The sequence below is a fragment of the Cyphomyrmex costatus genome, unplaced genomic scaffold (genome assembly GCF_001594065.2).
Source record: "Cyphomyrmex costatus isolate MS0001 unplaced genomic scaffold, Ccosl1.0 scaffold467, whole genome shotgun sequence".
In the NCBI taxonomy this organism is placed as follows: domain Eukaryota; kingdom Metazoa; phylum Arthropoda; class Insecta; order Hymenoptera; family Formicidae; genus Cyphomyrmex; species Cyphomyrmex costatus.
The window spans coordinates 391,831-413,801 of NW_017278933.1; the positions used below are offsets into that span (position 1 = coordinate 391,831).

Sequence of the window (21,971 nt, forward strand, 5' to 3'; positions counted from 1 at the left end):
TAATATAATTCATATTCTAACAAATGATTAGTCCATTTGTTAATGTGTGATATAAATAACTCTGCAATTTTCCGAATGCTTTGAAGATAAAATCACTAAATAAGGACTTTTCTCTCACAGTTATATCCGTATGACTCACTGATATCTTTTTCAATTACGACTCATCAGAAATTTCTGTAATCTTTTTTCTTGATCTTTAACTTGCAAGAAATAATTCTTAAAGAACTGCATTGAAATCTGTTGCAGTGTCAGTAATTTATTTTACATATTTCACGAGATTTAAAGCTTATCTAAATATGCGAATCTTAGATTGAATAGAAATATCAGTTTAGAAAAAGAGCTTAATTAATTTAATTTATACATAATAACTATATATGTTAATGCGCAATTATTTATTGAGTTTTGTTACAAATTTTATTTACAATAAAATTTGCGATTTCTTTCGTTGCAAGAATAAAACAAGAAAAATTTGGAAAATATAACAAAACAAAATAATGTTGTTATATAAGGGTTTACATTTTTATCTTTATATATTTTTGTTGATCATTAACGCGATGAGTTTTGTCTTCGTATTATAAAAAAAGTCACGTGAAATTATACAGTATGAAAGGTTGTACCTCGCGGTGGCACGGGTGGTGCAGGCAACTTCTTTGGTATGGCGCCGAGAACCTTGGCAGCATCGTGACTCATATTAATAGCAAGGTTCATATATTCTGGCATTTTAATCTCGGTGACCTCATTTATGTTTTTCAAAATGTTCGCCGAGTCTGTCGGCACGTGCTCCTCATCGCGTATTGTCCCTGCGGTCTCTTGACCTCGAACAGCGAGCGCAGAGTCGACCTCGTCAACGGTAGATTGAGTGAACGGTGACTTCATTTTCGCAGTATTGGGACACGCCTTGGCGATATCATCAATGTGTTCTTCCACGACTTCCCGATCCATATGAACGGAATCGTTGGACGTCGATTCGTTGCTAGTGTAGTCTGGGATGCACATTCCTGGCGGCGCGATTGGAGTGGAAATCGATGCCACCGGATCGATGTTCGTATAGCTATTGTTGCTAGCAAGTTTCGTCACTTCAATTTCTTCTTGGCGTTTATCCGATGAGACGGCGACATTTTGGACGAAGTCGTGATTATTATTCATTGGATGATCGCATGGTGAACTTGGCGTACTCGGTTCCCTCGGAGAGCCATCCGTTTTAAACGCTTGTGAAAGTTGAATTGAAAATTATTTATTTTTGAGATTTTAGGTACTTCTATAAATGTTGCTTTAAAAACTAGATGTACTTTTAACAGCTAAAGGATATTAAAAGATAATGTTGACACATTTGAACACTATACCTAGTTTTTAAATATTCTTCTTTAATTATTATACTGTTTAGAATTTTTCGGGATATGATGCTTGAAATAAATAGAAATGAGAATATTGAGAATATTAGATTTTATTTACCATGAACAGGTAATCCCGACGGTGGAAATGCAATGTAATACTCATTATCGTTGACTCTGGACGGTGACTGTGTCTGTCGGAGTTCGAGGTCACACGCGATAGAGAGACTCGGTGATGGGGAATACCCAGATGCCGGTGAGTATCTGCCTGTGAAGGGTTTAGGCGCAGGTGGTATTTCGTAGGATGTTATGCCAGTTTTTTCATCCCTGACATTCTGGAGGTAAAAATAAATTTTAAATTTAACTTAATAAAATAAAAACATAAACTTATTGTTATTTTATATTTTCTTCAATACGTATATCTTCTCTGAAGATTATATTCTTTCCAAACATAAAATTAATATCCGATTTTTTGGATGAGAAAGAGAGAGAAAGAGAGAGAGAGAGAGAGAGTGGGGGGGGGGAGGAGAGGGAGAGAAATTGAATTTTATTTTTAATAATTAATATGGCTATAGAGAAAATAGAATTTTTGGACTAAAAAGTAAAACTTAAAACATGCGACTTAGTGATTTTCATTTTTTTAAATACTGTTTGTGTAATTTAAACCGTGTTCTTTAAATATTTTTGTAGAAGTTACTAGCGTTACTAGAGTTATGTTATGTTCTATAAGCAGAAGTTTGCAAACATGAAACAAAAGGTAATTTGTTTAGAACATAGCAACAGCACTTTCTTTTGTGTGTGATTAGCTTTTGTTAGATAGACATGGTGAGCTCATCATCCCGATTTCTGTAGACGCATTATTAATTAAGAATACTGATTGTATTGAATGTTGGTTGCATATAATGTAAGAAGGTAATGTAATAATCACGACTCTAACGTATGATATCTGAAATTTGTATATTCGAAATATATTACTGTTTTCACCGAATTGCCACTGTCGCAACTTTTATATTTTAACACTGTTGATTAATAATTATTTAGCTAAAATGTTTATGTCTTATTTGTAATATTTCACGTACTCTTCTGTCTTCGGAATCGGAATGAGTTCCACTGTCGCCCAAGCTTGCACCGCTGCAACCGCTGACAGTGCTCATTCTACCAGATGATGATGAACCTAAGCAATTTTATAGAATTATATAAAGCACAAAGTATTCAATTATTTATGTATAACAATATTGTAAAAAATATTTAAAAGACTTTTAAATAACATTTAAATCTAAATTATTTTCTAAATATTTTGTAAAGCCCTTTTAGAACTTTAGAGCTTATCTTAAAAATGCTTTTAAGGATATTCTGAATTATTATTTAATATAATCTATTAAATAATTAGATAATGTATTAATTAATTATGTTGTATTTACTTACTGGAGACGCTACGAAGACTTAAACTGCTGACAGGCCTGCGATCAGCTAATCCGCCGTTAATACTTTCAGATTTGCTTGTAGAAGAATCGGAGGCAACTCCAGCAGACTCCTTTGTCTCTATAATAAAAATTAGATGAACAATTTTTCAGTTATTTTGTTTCAGAAATCGATTATAAATTCTAAGGATATTCTAAAAGTAACCTTTCTTTCCCTTGGAAAAGAACTTTCGTATCTTATCGAAAGGCGTCGGGGTCTTCATCTCTTCTTTCATTCTTTTTTGTATTTTATCGTATTCCTCTCGCATTGCCATAAGCTGTCGTTGCTTGTCCTTAAAACTTTGCTGAACGTCATTTCGCTTCTGCCAATTTTCGACGAGCCTCTCCACTTCGGATATCGTAAAGACATTGTTTTTGAAATCGTTTATAATCTCTAGAAGCTCGTCTTGAGGGCCTGACGGTTCTCTGGATTTGGTACTACTGTTGGAAGATGTTCTGCCGTAGGAAAGATTCTGACATATTTTCTGACCGTAATTATCCTCTCGTATTCCCGAGTAACTTTCTTGAGGACATTCTTGGCGAATAGATGTATCTGCTCGAGATGGCTGATAATTCGTTGTATTCGTTGTAATTGTTTTCGGACCTTTAATTATAATTTCATATATTTACTTTTGAAAGTGATTAGATAAAAATGGAAACAAAATAATTGTTCTAATTTTATGTAATATTGGATTTTTATTAATTACATATAGAGAGAGAGGGGGAGAGAGAAAGAGAGGGGGAGAGAGGGGGGGGGAAGGGGAATGTAACACTGATAAATGAAAGTTAGTACATTTGTTAAATACATTAGTATTTAAATATAATGTTTAAATACTTGCCAATTACGTTATAATGAAGAGAGTTCGTGATAAAAGAAGAATCTATAAATTATATATATAGTTATTATATAATAATTGCCTGTGAATTATATGTACAATAATTTAGAGTATTTACCAGCGGCATGCATTTTCATGTAGTCTTGGAAAGACGTATTCAATCCGTTTGACGTGACTGAGGTCGTGGATGTGGGTGTGGACGGCAGCTGGTTATTAATTACTAACGTGGGCGTCGGTACGATCGAATAATTTGCGGCTAAGGGATTTGTGGTCGTATTAGAGATACTTGCTGTTTGCAGACTTGGGAGTAGAATTGTTACCGGCCTTGCGATCGGTGGTACTGAATAAGCCTCGCTTAAAGGTCTTGGTCGACAATAATCTTCTTTTTCATTATTGATTTCGTTTGTGACCGTCGTTGACGAGACATCGGTAGTTGAATTTGTTTCTAAATACACACATTTACATTATTCTCGAGTTTCTCTTAAGATAATTGAGACCAACTTAAAAAAAAAAATTTTTCTGAACATCTTAAATATAGGATGAATCAATAATATTTTTCGTATAAGAGAGATATTTTGTGTAAAAAGTCATATAAAAGGTATAGAACATGTTTTTTTAATTTATGAGGTATTTATAACGTGTAATATTATTGAAAGTTGTACGAATTTGAAGTAACAGTTAATTCTTATTAATTTTTTAATTTACAAGTTTGAAAATGGATCTTTGTCTACAAAAATTTTATTTCATGGTTTTCAATTTCTTCTTCAATGTAAAATTATATCTTTCTGTTTACATCAAATAATCTGTGTATTATACATAAAATCTTAATGCAAATTTTAAATAGCCTAGTTGAAGAAAACTTCAAAATTCTTAAGAAGCAGTAGAATTATTGTGTCTTTGTAATATATTGTTGTAGCGATATGTCTCTTAATACCTGCTGATCGATTCGTCTGACTCATAACTTTGAGGTAGCTATACATGTTGGTGAACTCGTTCATTTGCTGAAGTTTTGCCCAGGGGATTCCAAAGTCGCGATTGAAACATGCAATGTAGAATTAATTCATTAATTTAACTCATCGACTATTTATTGTTCGAAGAGTATTAAATTGACATGCAAATTCGCGCGATTTTTTCTCCGAAATATTTCTGCTTTGAAATAAGTGAAAAAAGTTCCTAGAAAAGCAAGGTAGACTTCAAAAAAGAAACGATAATTTCTATTTAATACATCAAAATAAAATTTACTTTTTACATCTTTTTCATTTAATTTCCAAATAAAGATTCAAGAACTTGTCAAAATCTTGTTATTACAACAAGATAAATACTTGAACTTTTAGAGATTAAATAAAGAAATAAATGAGAAGCAACTTTTATTTTAGTATTAATTAAATAAAATTTGATTTTTTTTAAGTGCGCATCCTACTTTTGAAAATTTATAAAGTGGATGCCTTGAGAAAAGAATAAAATATCGCGATAGTACCGATTGTTTTCGATTATTAGACCATGTTTTCGACCTAAAGGTGAGGTTTTTGTACCATGTAGCCCCGTAGTTGATGGGCCAGTCTCGCGTGTCCAGTTTGCTCAGCAAGATCAGCTGGTGTCAGCTCGGAAATATTTTTCAAATCGCATGCCAGATCGCCACCAGGACACTCCAATAATTGCCATGCTAGTTTTTCCAAGCCAAATCGCGCAGCAAAATGTAACAATGTCGGATTTTCTTCTGGACCTAGAACAAACCCGAAAAACCCTTTCTTTTTTTTTCGAATTGTGATCGCTTAAAGAGACCGTTATCTCAAAAAATTCGCACACCATTTTATATTTTCATCTTCTATGTATTACGTAAAATAACAATAAAAAATGTATGTTATCAGTAAAATAAAATTCTATCGAATATAATTATTCTGATATAACTTTCAAGATTATTATCTAATTTAATGATATCCGATAATAATTTAATGATTCACACTTTATTGAATATAATTATAATAAATATATAAATACAGGACTCTTAGTATTCAAAATGAAAAGATAATGAAAAAGTAAAAGGGTAATAAGAGTCAAACATCTATAATTACAATCAAATAAATTGAATCAATGCTAATGTACTAACAAATCCATATATAAATTAAAAATTAACACACAAATTGAAAATTAATAAAATTATAAAAAGCGTTGGATAATAACATCGAATATATATATAATAATCTATCGAATATATATAATCTTTATTTAAGTATAGAGGCTACTTACTCGTACAACTTTTATGGGTGGGCACTATACCGTTCGGGGTGGATAAAAGATTGAAATGAGGAGGCATATTTTTTTGAAATGCATGGACCATCCAATTGTCAAACTTTTCTCGGTCAGTAGAACTGAAGCCGAAAGTCTATAATAGATAGAAAAGAGACAATAGTAAATTAAATATTTTAAAGTTTTGTTGTTCGTTTATTTACAAAAATAATAAAGTAGCGGAACTAAAAGCTGTTATTTTTTAAATAAAATAACTGAGTTTACAGATTATCGTTAAAATGCAATATTAAATTAAATCAATTTTCGGAGAAAATCTTTGAATCAAATTACCTGGCACATAAATTCAAGAGGATTATCGTGCGCTCTGAGAATCTGATCTAATTCCCTGAGCCTACTTTCGCATTTGACTTGTCTAACTCCGAGCGAACATCCATTCTTGCTTATTCTTACGCCGACCAACATAGAGACTTCGAGACATTTTTCTGGTATCGAAAATTGTAGCGCGTAAGGATTTCTTCTTTTTACGTTGCTAATGTCGATTGCGTCGCCGCAACGATCAACAACTACAGAGACGTTATCTCTGGGACTCAACGGATCGTTTAATAAAACGATTATCCTATTCTGTCCCTGCGAATACAGTGCACATATTTTTTTATTTTACATTGTTCCAGCGTTTTTCATGCAAAGTTTTATTTAATCATATGTTCTATGAGCAAATGATACAATGTACAAATATGTAAAGTCGATATTGTCCCTAATTATTCGAACGTTATTATTTTTTAACGTTATGTGTTTTTTTTTAGCGTTATTATTTTTTTTATTTTTATTTTTTCTTTTATAGTTATTTATATGAAGCGAATATATCTCAAAAGGAGTGTCCTTTAACCATAATGATCTTTCTTGCGATTGCTATATTCTTATACATGTGCCCAGTGCTGCCAGTCGGGCCGGGTTCCCCTTCCAGTACCTTCCATAAACCGGCAATGCACTATTTTAAAATTGAATCTTTAATCTATATTTTAAAAAATTTAGATTTAAGATTTAAAAATTAAGATTTAAATATTAAATATTTCCTGTGTTTGTGGAATACTGCCTGGTTTGTGGAAGGCACTGGAGGGGGAACCCGACCCGACTGGCAGCACTGCATGTGCCTTCTGCAATCCTAGAACATTTTAGAATGTTTTTCTATAAACATATGGTAAAATTAAACTTACCATTTTGACCTTTTTTGGATGCACGGAAAATACAGTTTTGTCGTTTCTGAGGGCTGCCGGTGGCATAGTACCTAAAATAGCAACCGCTGCACCCAATAATTCCCCGACGAATGTCTCGTCCTGGTCTTTTACGAAAAACTTTCTCCACTGATCACAGGAAACTAAACTGGATTTATAAGTGTCATTGATGTGACTGTCATGAACACCCAACATCATTGCTAGTACTTTTTCGGGGACCAGATGGTTTGTCAGATGAACGGCGTGCTCTGGATTGGTTCGAACGCGTTCTAGCAATACCGGGCACACGACAACGATCTGAAGGCGAGAAGATCGAATCTTGTCTTCTGTTTTCGGTGCTATCGGTTCCTCAATCGCGATGTGACGTACTCTGAGAAATGGTTTTAGTTGAAATTTTATTCGAAATTAGCACAAAAATAAAAAAACATTTCGCTTTATACTTACTTGAACGGCGGTCGTCCTTGTTGACGGCTGATTTGCTCGAAACATGCGGTGAGGTAGTTAACCCATAAATTAGAAGCCTCGCTTTCCTTGCTAGAGACGAAAACGACATCGTCCTCTGCATGTCCGTCTCTTGATAAGACTGTAGCTGAATGCGACCCTGAAACAAGCAATTGAAACATCAAATTAATTGACTCAAGTATCTATAAGATTGCTTCTCGTATGGGGACATACAAGAAAGTTCACAAATAATTTTAGATAAAAACAAAACACAGATGATAACATATTTTTTTGAAAGCAGAAAAATTATTGGATAGTTTTATTGTAAACAATAGTATTAAAATAATATTGAGGTTGAATTATGCAATTTATTTGGCTAATTTTATTTAATATTTATTTACAGCAGATCAATTAATGATTTTTCCGGATTTTTTTACGTGTTAATTTGCTGCCCTAGTTGACAGTTCTTTAATTTTCAAAATGTATACATGTGTCACAAGCAACCTTGATTGAGCTTTGTCGTGACACACGGGAATGCATTTAATTTTCTGTGACGCACATCATAGAACACGCAACATGGTTGTAATACAATGTGGGTGAAATAATACCACGCGGCTACCTCGTGTTATATGTGAAAATAATGACTACAAAATGATGAAACGGTTTCATAAAATTCTAATGCGGAATCAGCACATCGTGCAACTGGTGACTTAAATCAGTCGAATAAATTTAAATGATAATCTCTAATTGAATGTCGGTAGAAGCAGATAATCTGATTTATATTAATATTTATATACATGTCATTTTTTTATGTAATTACAATATTTTTGTTAGAAAAATATTCTGATATACATATAGAATTGAAAAAATATTTTAAGAAAAGATTAAAAGAAATTAATTTTAGATCAAACAAAGAAAATAATTATTAAAAGTGTCTTTTTAGTTTCTTGCATATTAAAAAAAAATTCTATAAAATAATAAATAAAAGTTTACAGTTATTTAATAGATGTTTCATAATAGTGATGAATGAAAAAAAAGTTCTATAGTCTTTATTCTACTGTCGCGACGAACTGTCGCAACAACTTTTACTCCCGCTATGTGAGGCGCGTGGCTTCCGTTTTCGGTGTTTCCGGTTTTAAATTGGATTTATTACTCGCGAGGCCAAGTTAAACTCATTTTAGACTCAAAGTAAATTTTATGTATGTCACATAGTCTCTACATAGAATTTTAATTACTTAATTGACGGTGTTAATGCTATTTCCTTTAACATTTTTTGTACTCGCGTTCTTTTTGTCTTATTTATTCATATTTACCAGAAACTTATATTATTTATGTTTTTTTAAAATAAAAGTTTTAGTATTTTTCTTATTTTCATTGTAATAAAAAATAATCTTAAAACAATTTCAAACTTATTCTTCAAATTTTTCATTGAAATATTTTATATTAAATATATATATTTTTATTTTTAATTATTAGGTTACATTCTGTATTATTATAATTATTATTATGAGTCGTGTTTTGTGGATTTTATTTGAATTTTAACTGTCAGTAGTGCTTGGCAACCATGATGATAATATCGCGGGAGATACAGTCGATTTGTAACGCACGTGGGTCGCGGGTTGCTCCTGAATGATGATAATTACTGCAAAAAGATCAACGCACTCGAACAGGCGCACGTCAGATTACACCAAGACACAATGATTCGCTCTTTTGCAACTTGATGTACGCAATGCATTTGCATTTTAATTCGCATATTTTCGAGAATTTACGTTCTCTTACTCCGACTTACGTGTTATTGCGGAAAAATCTAAAAAGTTTGGCCGGTTTCGTCTTTGTAGTCGAGGACTAGCACAGATATCGACCATTGTTTCTTGTAAACACTCTCGATTTAAAAGACAAGTTGTTGAAAAACTCTCACTACCCCCGTTTCTTGTCACACCCTCTGTTTTAACAGAGTCTAAATTCCAATCTTCTATTCGTAATCACGATTGTCATCGGCAGTTGTACGATTCTTTCATGAACTTTGATAACATTTTTTTTTTAAATCTTTGCCTTTTCTAATCGAGGACAATTTTTAACGAAGACGATCCCGTGAATGTCGAACTACGACTGCTCGAAGTCACTCTGGAGAGGAAACCGTACCGTTTATTTCGAGGGGCCCCACCCCGCACACATTGTTTTCATGCTCGGCTTCGGCAAGACGAATTAGGCGATGCCTATAATTTTTTCTGTATGCATGGTGCATGTTAAGTTTCGAATTCTCCATCCGAACCGTCCGTTTCTACGCTGACTACATCAAACAATGACGGTATTATACAACTATAGGCTAAATATGTGATGATAGATTGAATTAAATCATCATTATCTTTGCCAATATAATCCATTTGTTTTGGTTATTTGTTAAAAATATAGTTTATTATTGGTTTAGATTCTTTGTGGTATAATCAGAAAATATTTTGAAGTAAGATTTTTAATTACAATATTATAGTATAAATAATCTATTTTTGTAAAAAGGTTTATTTTTTCTTATTTTTAATTTAATCTTATTTATATTAAATATGAAAAAATAAAAATTTTTTTTTTTCAATAAAAAAAATTAAAATTTTAGGTATAAAAATGAATATATATATTTATTATTATTAATTATTATATATAACTTATATTAATATTTTTTGAATGGAAAACCAGTATTAAATTTACAAATTTTGAAAATTTTAACTCCAATAGAAACTAAATATTTTATTTAATTTTCAAGGTTTTATGTTATATATTGTATCTACAAATTTTATGTTAAGAGAGGGAAATAATTTAATAAATAATTAAATTAATTTTAAGACTAAAGTACAAGAGTACGGTAAGTTTTGAACAAAGACAAATAGTTTGAATAAATCTGATGCTACTTCAATCTCATCTGTATTCGACTCACACGCGGTTAGTTTTGCATTTCATTAACATATCACGTATCCTGCATTGGATGCATCGGGATGCGATAGCTGACGTCCTCATAAAGAATTTGTGAAAGATACAAACACGTGTGCGTCACGAAGAAACAATATTCTATATCTTTATCGTCATAAATATCAATTGTGCAATATGTAAAATGTTTTTCAAAATTTGTATATAATAATATTTCATCATTTTTATTTATTTGTAATAGCAATTTCTGAATCAATTTTTTTTAGAAATGGATTTGTTATATTCTTTCCCTTAAATTAAGCACTTAAAGTTATCATCACGACTAAAAAAATGGAATAATATCGGAAGATAATTACCGAAATATTCGGCGCTTCGTTTGGCGTAATAATCTTCCGCTTTTATCCTCATTTTTACTTTTAAAATCTATGCACTTTTCGACTCTATCCATTCATTTTGAACCACTAAAAAGAAGTATCCACAGTTGAAGTTAATGATCACTCAATAATGGATTCGTTGAAATGTTTATGTTAAAAATATAAATTAAATTAAGTGTAAGAATTTTAAATTTGATATAAATAACACTTTTCATCATATATAAAAAAGTATAAAAAATATTTTTTAATAAAGGCACAAAAGGGAGAGAGATACTATTTTTTTTACATTCGAGATTAAACTCACGTAGACGAAAAATTAAAAAAAAAAGTATACGGGAGTTGACAAGGGTAAAACCGATCTCTAGCGTAAGGCGCGATGGAACTGAGCAGACATTCAAATATTTCTCGAGGATACCCGACCATCGCGACCATTCATACCCGGCGCAGGCGCGTCTCTAAGACAGCATCGCTTGTAGCGAGAGATTTTCTGTATCCACGTGGCGATGGTTATCATGCCAACGAAATCAGCAAAAAGCTTTTTACAATTATAAGATCATATTTTTTCTAATTATCGCGCAGAATGTACCAAAGCATGTTCCGTGGCTAAACATTAAATTATATTTTTAACATCTCTTATGTTCTGCGTGTGTTTGTCTCTCTCTATTTTTTAAATTAAATTATATATATTATTATAAAGATTTATATTACTCAACAGGATAATTCTCAACAGTTTTAAATAAGAATCTGTTATTAATAATAATAATTATTAAATTTACAATAATGTAATTAATTAAACTGGAAAGGATTTTTTTATCTGTGAAGTAATATTCGTCTGTGAAAGACTTTCAACATTTTTATTGTCCGTTTATCCTGGATCTCATAGTTTTCTAAAAGTGAAGACGTAAAACAGGGGGTCCATTCACTGATGAATCGAAATTCCACTGGCATAACGCGGCTTTTAAAGAAAGCGTCGGTTATTTATCAAGTCTTTTATTTTTACTGCCCTTTAATCCCTAAATCTCTCTCATTCTTATAGTCAATGATTAATCATCTTTTACTATATTGATGAATTTTAATAGTAAAATTAAACAAGTTTTTGTTTATCTAAATGAAAAGTATTTTATTTTGCTGCATATCATTCTTTCGGTTATCATTAACCTATTACTTTTGTTCTTTCTTTGTAACTGAGCTCTCATTTTTGATGAGCAAGTATATATTGATTTTTATCTATAAATTAGATATAAAAAATATTTCTATGTATATATTCTATATACATATATATATATATATATATATACATTCTTTTAAACATAATGCTTGAAGAAAAAGATATATATCGTATAGAGTTCTAATAATTCATATTAATTTGTTTATTTCTAGTACATGTCACATATTTAACCGCACATTTGATACAGAAATTAGGCTGCTTCAATTAATCAGATTAGAAGAGGAGACTGAGTCACTCGACCCCTTGAACGAGGGAATAATAATCGTCTTGGCTGTCTCTTAAGGTTCACGAGAGCAGTTCCCCGTATTTTACTCGAGGCAACTCTCTCTATCGCACTTGCGTATCACGTTGGACACGGTTCATTGATACGTTGAGACTATAGGACGGACAACGTCTCATATTTTAAATCTGACGAAACTTTCTTTAGCTACAGTCTTTTGTAGTTATCTATAAGCTAAGAACGTTTTGTAATGTTGATGTTATAAAGAAGAAAAAATTCAGATTAATTAGTATTAGTTACGATAACATATTAAGCGTAAAGGGCAGAAAATGATGCTTCTATTGAACCAAAAGATCGAGGAGCTATCTAATGATATTTTTTAACTATATTTATGAGTGCATTTATCTCGTCGACCCTAGAAATAATAATAATGTGAAAGAACGAATACTGAGGATATTTCTGTCACGGGAAACACGACGGATATTGCGGGAATGCAAAACGGGTAAGAAATCGCTTATATACACTAACGCACATAACGGTTGCATTCGGCGCATATGTGCTGTTTATAAATTTCTCGGAGGGACAGAAGATGATAAGTCGGCGGCGTTTATAGGTTCTCCACTTTCTTGGAAATCTTGGCTGACAAGAGAATCATTAGCCGTTACGGAGAATAATGACCGATAAAATTTTTTGTTGGAGTACAATTTGCGATTTATATAGAAATGTTACAAATTCGCCGAGCTATATTTTATTTGTGAATTTATAATTACCTGGAGTAACTTTATCAAAAATATTGACGGATGATTTCTAAGTTAAAAGTAATGAAAATTAAATAAAAATCTTAATTTTCACGAAAGAGACACATATACGCATCAGATTAATAAATACACATTAATAGAAAGCCGAAACGATAAGAATACCCCTGATCACAAATTGTGATCAGGGATAATAAGCTATTCTTTTTGGATTTTGCTGCATCATTGTTTTGGACCAAGTCTATTGAAAGATTAAATCTCAGTAAGCTTATTAGAACTTCCTAGAAGTTCTCTCTCAAATCCTATAAGCTAGATATATTCTAGCGGCGCTAGAATGATTCAGACATTTCTTGTTTCTATAGATAATCTTTTCAAATTTACTTCTGTAAACAAAGAAAATTATTTTAATGCTATTGTTATAAGACATGAATATTGCACTCTTGAAGAATTTAAGACATATTATTTTTTCTTTAAGAAAGTAATTTCTTGTAATTTAGAAAGTATCCATCTCTTTTGATATTTCTCTATTAAGGAAAAATTGACGCTAAAAAGTTTGAGTGGGTGAAGAGCGCCTTTAAGGAAGAAATTTATTTGAAAGTAATTTAAAATTTTTTTTCCTTTTTTTTATTTGAATGTGAGAAGTCTCTTTATAAGAGTATAATTTGTAGATATAAATGTCATGTCACGATATGCTATGATATTTTTTCTTAAAGCAAATAGTCTCACTATCTAATGGAACGCGTATTTCATTTTAAGCTACAGAAGATAAATATGTTCCGTCTATATTGCCTTTCAGTCTCTCTGCCATACTTTCGACAACATAACAGAAAAAAAATTGTCTAGATATCCTATAACCTTGAAAAGTAGAAATAAAACATTTTTAATTTGCCTTTCATTTAAATGTCGTGTGTATTTACAATACAAAAATATAGTAAAAATTTTAAATAAAATTTTAATTGTTATTGAAAAAAAAATATATATATATAGAAAGAATTAAATAATAAAAAAGAAACATAATATATTGTCATTGGATATATTGTGTTAGCAATAGTTTATATATTATATATATAGTTTATATTATATATATTTAATAGTTTATATTATATATATAGTTTATATTAGTTATTTATATTAGTCATAGAGAGAGTAGTATTATATAGTAATTTATATTATAAACGGTATTTAATAGTTAATAAGATAAAAAGTTTTTTTTCAGATTTTTCTTCAATTTTTATATATTTTTAAAGAATAATGAATATGTGACACAAAATATTGCTCAGTTATTTACCGTTATTGCATTATCATAAGTACACATGTGTACGTTATGTTACCGGTATATGATATATCTTGTAAAAATAACTTTATTTACTAAACAATAATAATTCACAATCAGATTTATAGATCCTATTACATGCAAAATATGTATTATGAGTAGAAATTTTTCGTGAATTGTTATTTCAGTAGCATTCTAGAAGAAAAATTTCTTGAAAATTAAAAATTAATTAGATTAGATATGAATTAGTTTAAGTTAGAAATGATAAAAGAATTCCGGTTTTTTTATTATAAACTAGACCATCTCTTTATCTTACAAAGATATAAAAACGTTTTACTTCTTTTTTTGTACAAGACATCAATAAAAAATGAATCAGATACATCTATCGTATAATAGTGATATCTGTACAATTTGAATTCTTATTTCAATTATTTAGTAAAGAAAAGTAAAAATTCATAAAATGTGTACAATGTTTGAAGATTCATTTGACAATACCGAGATATATCTAGTTCAACGATAAATACAGTTCAGTCTATTTGCGGATGATCTACACTAATCTACAGGATCGATAAGGGAGTGAGAATTATCGAAGAGAAACGAACACGCGACTTTCGGTTCGCTGGATAAATCGTAGTTATACCGGACATCGCGTATTGACCAATCAAAGCTCGTTTATGTACTTGATGGTCGTTCCAACTCGGATCGCGCCTCTCGAATCCCTTTTCGAGCACGAATCTAAATTGATGATTCGAATTAAGCAAAACCAATATGTATATTTTCGTGAGAAAAATTTTTATTGACCTTTCAAAGTAAAACGAGTTACACTAATAGTTTTTCAATTTTTTCGATTTTGTAGGTGTTATTTTAATAATTCTAATTTCTAAAAAAATATAAAAATATTTTTATATTGACCAAGTTAGATTAGGACGTGATACAACGATTAACAATTCTCATTTATTTGAACTTAATGTTTTAAAATATTTTTTATCACTAAAATTTTGCTTGTTAGTGGTAAAATTAAATAATTTTATATTTTGTTTTATAATATTTGAGAAAGTAATTCGTATAAATTTTAATTTTTTACTAAATTAATTCTATTAATCACTTTTTTTTTAATTATAATATATGAGTATTTGAAAAATCTTAAAATATTTATCATATATCGAGATTGAAAGCATGTAAGCAACTAGCAGTTGCGAGCTTTCCATTAGTTTACAAAAGCTTCGTTTTACTCCGCTTTCTGGATAAAATCTCAAAACGTAAACATTTATAATACGGGTAAATATCGAAAGCAGAAGGATACTCCTTTCTTTCTTCCGGATGTTTTTGTCGTTCCTTAAACGGTGACGTGCATGACCGCTTTCAGATAAAGTCTGTAGTAAATCCGAACAAAGTAGAAGCACACGTGGATGCAAATGGAACGCGGTTCAATATGTACAATTGCACAGACTCGGCTACTAATTAATTACTCTATTACAATTCAAACATAATATCAACATAAGAACCAACTCGAGAAAAAGAATAATTAATAATCGCTTTTAATCGTGCAAAAATACATAATTATTTCTACGTATTTATTAAAAACTGAAATAAAGAAAAAATGTGGTAAATCCTGTTTTAGACCGCGATGTTGTCTTTAAAATATGTTATATAATCCTTTTTAACGTAAAATTTCTTGATTCTTTATTATCCTTTAAATAAATAACGAAGAATTTACCGTCATTGTTTAATTTGATTATATAGTTGAGTAGTTAAGACAAGCTACCTTTAACTCTTTCTGATGCTTCTTGATTTATTATTACGATGTGATGGGGAGATCGAGATGCCTCACGGAAACTAACTGTCAGCGCCGGAAGCGTTAGATCTGTGCTGGTGTAACACCAGGAAGTACGACCGGTAAATAATATGAGGATAGAATCGAACATGCAGACAGAATGCTTAATCCCGCGGTTACTGACCTCCGTCTTTCAGTAGATTTATGTGAGCTCAGTTTATCGCTCGACGCACCCAGTTTGTTGATATCAAGCTGCAAGTTGATCTTTTTAACACATTCATTTCCGTAGATTTACGCAAATAGAAGTAAAATACGTTGCATAACCTGATTCTCGTTTTCTTATTTAATGTAAAGTGATTCGTGTTATCGATCGCAAGCCAAGAGATAATTCTACATAAAAAGTAAGACAAAAATAAAAAATAAAGTCATTTTGTGCGGGACATTTGACACTGACTTCCTTTTGTCTAAAGAAAGTCAGTCAAGTGATCTATAAGATTTTTTGAAAATAATATTGACTAACGCGTTTGTGCTAATATCTGTTTGTAACTGTAAGGCAAGATTTTCCCTCTGGGATGGTCTTTTCTCCGGACGAGAGGGAAGAATTTATGGCATGGGGGAACATATTCTTTCGATGAAGCCGTAGGATGGTGCGCCAATACAACCGTCTGCAACTTCGTGTCAACATATGGACGGATATTTCCGTTTCGTGCTGGCAACGACACACTGCGCGATGCTTGTAACGGAAGACACGTGAAAACACATTCCGAATCTAAACTTTACAAACACATTTGGTTATCTATCCTCCGCACCTTCCACGACATATCGTAAACGACGGATTTATTGAAAGAACAAATTAACGCTCGATCGTTTATGGACGAATCGTTCTCGTGGGATGTCTGTGTAAAATGTTATTTCTCGAAAATGTACAGCGCTTACTGACACTTTCGAGAGTAGTCGTAGAAAACAATTTTCCAAAGATGAATTTTGACATTATTCCTCTTGTGCTAAAACGTTCCTCTATATTAAATCAAAATCTTTTTATCCTTATATTATTTAAGAATAGTTTGAAAATTATATTCAATTCATAGAACATTTCAAGTAGATACAAAAGATTCTCGATCGGATATACCGATGTGGCCTAGTTGTGAAGTCAATTAATGGAGATGAAGATAATTGTTGATCATAGGGTTTTGTCTTACCTATTTATACATATTTTATTGCCAGTATCGCAGATGGAATTGTTAATTTTGACTGCTGCACGAATATCTACAATTCATTTCCGGTTGTAATTAAAGCGCGGCCGGATGCTGGCTGAGATCATATTTTCGCTGTTAAATGCACATGTGCTACAACCTCGCCCGCTTGACTCTCTTAATTAAGAGACGGCTCAGTAGCTCATGCTTTTATTAGATATTCTTTATACGATGTTCTTCTTTGCTAATCGAAATATTAATCCTCTATAATTATAAAGTTTAGTAAACTTATAATGTTGTTACAACTCGACTCGTTAAAATTAATAGATTTACGACGGAATAATGTTAATCGCACTACTTTTCTTTAAGTTTTAATTAACATTAATATTTAGTCGAATGAGACAATGCTGCAGCGGTCTAAGCTGGATCACGGGTGTTTCTGTAATGAGTTATTCAAAATTATTAAGAACGATATAAAATACGTAAACAACATCAATAATCGTTAAATTGTTAGTCAATTTAACTTGTGATATTACTGCGGTAGTTTATTAACATTAAAAAAAAAATTTCGACGCGCAATCGAATAATTACATACGTAGTATATAAATTCACACGCAATTATTTAGAAGCACCCGTGATCCAGCTTAGACCGCTGTGGCATTGTCTCATTCGGTTTGAAATTTAGCGGTCCAATAAGAATTGATATTAATATTTAATATTCAATATACATTTAGATTTTCTATTCTATCATATTTTTCTATTAAATTTTGAAAAAGTTAAGTTTATTTAATAAGGATTTAATGAACAATGAGATTTTTCGTTTATTGCTGCTTAAAAGCTTGGTTTGTAAATTTATTCGCGTTTACAATTATTTATTTATTACAAATTATATAATGTCATTTGTTAGAAAGTTAAAATCTCAATTTGTTTGTTAGAAGAAATGAATTTTATATGCATTGGAATTGGAAAATTCTTTACTCACGTAACATCGTAAATTTGGGAGTTTCATTATCGTATGTGTCGACCGGCACGATCGACCATTGGAAAACAACGAAGTTGTTCGCCGAATACTAAAGATTTTAAACTTCCGGGGCGGACTTCATCTGACTTATGTGCGCGTTCATCTGCGAACCGATCCCGGATTTTATCCGTTACGTGATCGCGAGATCGCCGGATATCCTTTATAGGCTATTTATGTTAACTTCACTTTGAATTTTAAAGGCAAATTGAATTAACTAATAAAGTAATTTATACTAACATAGCGTGTACGATATCTATTCTTAGGTAAAATATGTATGATTAAATTATTAACAACATATTCTCATTGTTGTCAACAATACATTCTTTTTGAATACAATTTGAAAGTTAGTATAAATAGATTTATAATACACATTAACTTGTGAATAATATTTATAATAGAAAATTTTGTTATAAGAAATTTTTTATTGTAAATATAAGGTAGGCTTCCATTACAATACCTTACTGATGAGTCCAGTATTGGAAGCCGGGACGAAACGCCAACATTACGTGATATTCTTCGCAATATATTAGAATTAATAGAATTAAAGATTTTAATGAATCTCAGGCTCGTAGCCCTATTCTCATATTATTAGTTTTAAATTTTTTATTGTCTCTCTAAAATATTACGAAGTTCTATACTTACTCGTTGAAACAATATTTTTTGTAGTATTACTTTTTTCATTAAGAGATTTGATTAATAACTCTCTAAAATATTACGAAGTTCTACTTACTCGTTGAAACAATATTTTTTGTAGTATTACTTTTTTCATTAAGAGATTTGATTAATATAAACTAAAAATTAAGAGATTGATTATTGAAATCAATTTAAATGCAATGAAAAGGTAATTTTTTACTCTTTTCATACAGAGATACTTAGCTCCGTTATAAAAGTTGTCCAATAAATTCAACACTATCTACAATTGTCACTTCACAGTGCTATAATTAAAGCCAGAGTGATTCGAAAGTGTCATATGAATAGAAATTGGAGAACAATCGATGGAATGATCGAAATTGTATCGCAGTGCTCCGACTTTTATAACACGCAGCAGGCGTGATTCGCGCCTTTATGCGGGCATGCGACAAATGGAACGTGGGAATGCGAGAACTCTTCAAGCGAGTGCGCTATTCTCATAGAAATAGCAATCAATGTTCATGACAGAGAAAGAATTCGTGCGACACGCGCAACTTGGTGATTTTCTCAGAAATTCTGTGCCATTCCAAGATTTGAATACCAAAGGGCGTCTTTGATTGAAGAAAAGCGCAGGAAGAGAAACTTACCTGATTATTACATAGGAGATTGCTAAAGATAGAATTGAATATTTCGCAGAGAGATTTAACTTTCCACGATAATTTCAAAAAGCGGAAACATTTCCATGTCGAAGTCTAGAGATAGCTACGAACTTTTTGTAAGAAATGAGATACTTTTAAATGAAACCTGGACTATAGAATTGACATTCGGACTTATATTACATTTTGTTTTGTTCTTAATTATGAGTCTGACAATCTATAAACAATATTAATATATATTGAATAGCCAGGTTTAATGATAACGAGAGCTTTCACAAAGAATTAAGATTTACACTCGATTGGTACTTACCTTTATTGGAGCTTTTGTGTCTTCTTCGCTTAGTCCTGTTGCAAGACAATTGTTTGTCCTTGTTGCAATGTATACCATCGATATCATCGAGCGGTACTGGAGCTGTATCTGTTTCCAATAGATTTCTGGATCTTCCCGTTTGTCGTTCAAGAGTCGCAATATTACTGGATGTCCTTGTTTCTTTCCCGAGGAAAGTGCCGATTGAGTGTCTTCTTCGGCTGGCCGTTGTGGGAAGAGTAGAGGAAACATTATAATATCTGCAAAATATTTTCCATTATTCTATAGCTGTTTTTTTTATAAATATCTATTCTATTTAGAATATGCAGGATATTTCAGTTTTTGTAAACTATTTTCAACGGTAAATTATTTGGTAATGGAACTAAAGATGTAATAAACAAAATTTGTAGCTTAATTACAAAGATATAAAGTAGTTATTTAAAATTGGTTAAATCGTTAAATTAAAAAACAACTTCCTTCAAAAAATTAAGTAATTGTTTTATTAACCTGGCATCATCTACACCGAAGAAAACTTCCGTGGCATCATCATCATCATCATCGTTGTTGTTATGATTGTCACCATCATTTTGATCTTTGGAATTACTCGCTACACCGCAATAAATCATATCATTAGACAGAAGTTCGCTGGCAGATTTCAAGACTCTTCTGGTCCGACCTGGATGACGCCGATCCTTTTCAGAGTGCGAATGTGACCTGCGTCGACAAGATAATTCAAAATTCGTACTCCTAATAACAAAATGTATATAACTGAATTAAACGCAAGCAGCTGAACAAATTAGATTAAATTAATTCAGATTGTGCGCCTCGATATTTATGAGAGAAAAAAAAAGACTTTTACCTGTGAGGTAAATATGGTGACGGTGGCGCAACGTCGGACGGCCTCGGGTCGCCTTTGAGGAACTTTTGAGTACGTTCATGTTCCGCATTCGCGCTCACGGACCGGAAGAGATTGCGGAAACTCCTCCTTTTGCCGCATCCGGGATAGATCGCGCCGTTTTGCGACAGCATCGGAACACGCTCCTCCGTTGGTGTCGACGGTGTTGACGTGCCTGTCGCGTTGCCGCAACCCTCGTGATGCACATTAGACGTGAATTCTGAGATCAGGACGCCACTCTGGGATGAAGTAGCCGCACCCATCTTGCAGGTCCTTCGACGAAATAAAGCAGAAAAACTCCTGGGCGACGTCGGGGATGCTGACGTTGTCGTCACTGTCGCTTTCGACGACGATGTCCCGCCAGACAATGAAAAGTACGATGGATTATCTGTAAACATACGTATCGAACGGATCCAGGTCACGATCTTGACTCACAATATTTTCTTTTTCGGTTGTTTACGAGGAATTATTAAATCATTGTTGCGATGTGGTCTTCGTACATGTTGCTTTAGTGAACGCTACGTTAAAGCGATTCGACATTGGAAAAGACACGAGATGGCAGAAACACTCATGAGATGTCCATCATTAACTTGTATAATTAACACAAGGATTTTATATGTTTTGTGTAATTAATATCGTTATATTAATTAACAAATCTCTCACGTACGCGCACAATCACTCTAAAACCGCGTTTAAATCATCAACAGCAAGGAGTAACTGTTAGGCTAAGTAATTATTTAATTATATTAATCTAATGTAGCATTCTCTCTTTAATGTCTTATTGAATCACTGAGTTTGATCTTTGATTTGATTCACTCACACCGCGAATTACAATAGAATCTAAATGAAGATTAGACGTTAAACATCTTTTTTTTATTGTTTACTTTTCAATTTTTGTTTCTTTTTAACAAGATCTGTGCGCACCGTTACATTAACAGCATCGCTTATGTGATTTGCAAAGGAAACGTTCGTTTAATTTGAGATTAAAATGTCATTTGAAGAATGACACTTGCTCTTATTACGACCCGAGTTAATGCTATAGCCACGACTAGGCTAATAGCGAGTTCACCTGTGACTGTGAGACTCGTGTTACGTTCATGGGACACCATGGACGAGTCTTGCAACGATCATTGGGTTGGGACATAGTGGGGGGATACATCGGACCGGACGTTGCATTGTTCC

The 21,971-nt window shown here is 31.9% G+C and overlaps 1 protein-coding gene across 1 annotated transcript; it reads right to left on the bottom strand.

The window, feature by feature from the left end:
- Positions 1 to 516: 516 nt before the first annotated feature.
- On the bottom strand, positions 517 to 21,187 carry stumps (DBB domain-containing protein stumps). Its single transcript, XM_018544798.1, has 15 exons — positions 20,754 to 21,187; positions 20,402 to 20,608; positions 19,898 to 20,154; positions 7,551 to 7,707; positions 7,089 to 7,476; positions 6,205 to 6,501; positions 5,875 to 6,010; positions 5,160 to 5,350; positions 4,562 to 4,628; positions 3,746 to 4,072; positions 2,958 to 3,395; positions 2,757 to 2,873; positions 2,411 to 2,505; positions 1,453 to 1,666; positions 517 to 1,208 (listed from the first exon to the last, which is right to left on the bottom strand). Exons 1-15 carry the CDS (start codon positions 21,185 to 21,187, stop codon positions 595 to 597), a joined length of 3,939 nt encoding a protein of 1,312 aa, XP_018400300.1. The 3' UTR covers positions 517 to 594.
- Positions 21,188 to 21,971: the final 784 nt, after the last annotated feature.

What these genes read in the sequence shown, in the direction of transcription:
- stumps (XM_018544798.1), bottom strand. Translation starts at nt 21,187, where the DNA reads ATGTTTACAGATAATCCATCGTACTTTTCATTGTCTGGCGGGACATCG. An exon ending in CACCCATAAAAGTTGTACGA is followed by an intron (nt 5,351 to 5,874) that starts GTAAGTAGCCTC and finishes GGTTTGTTCTAG; the next exon opens with GTCCAGAAGAAAATCCGACA. An exon ending in TCAGACGAATCGATCAGCAG is followed by an intron (nt 4,073 to 4,561) that starts GTATTAAGAGAC and finishes GTGTGTATTTAG; the next exon opens with AAACAAATTCAACTACCGAT.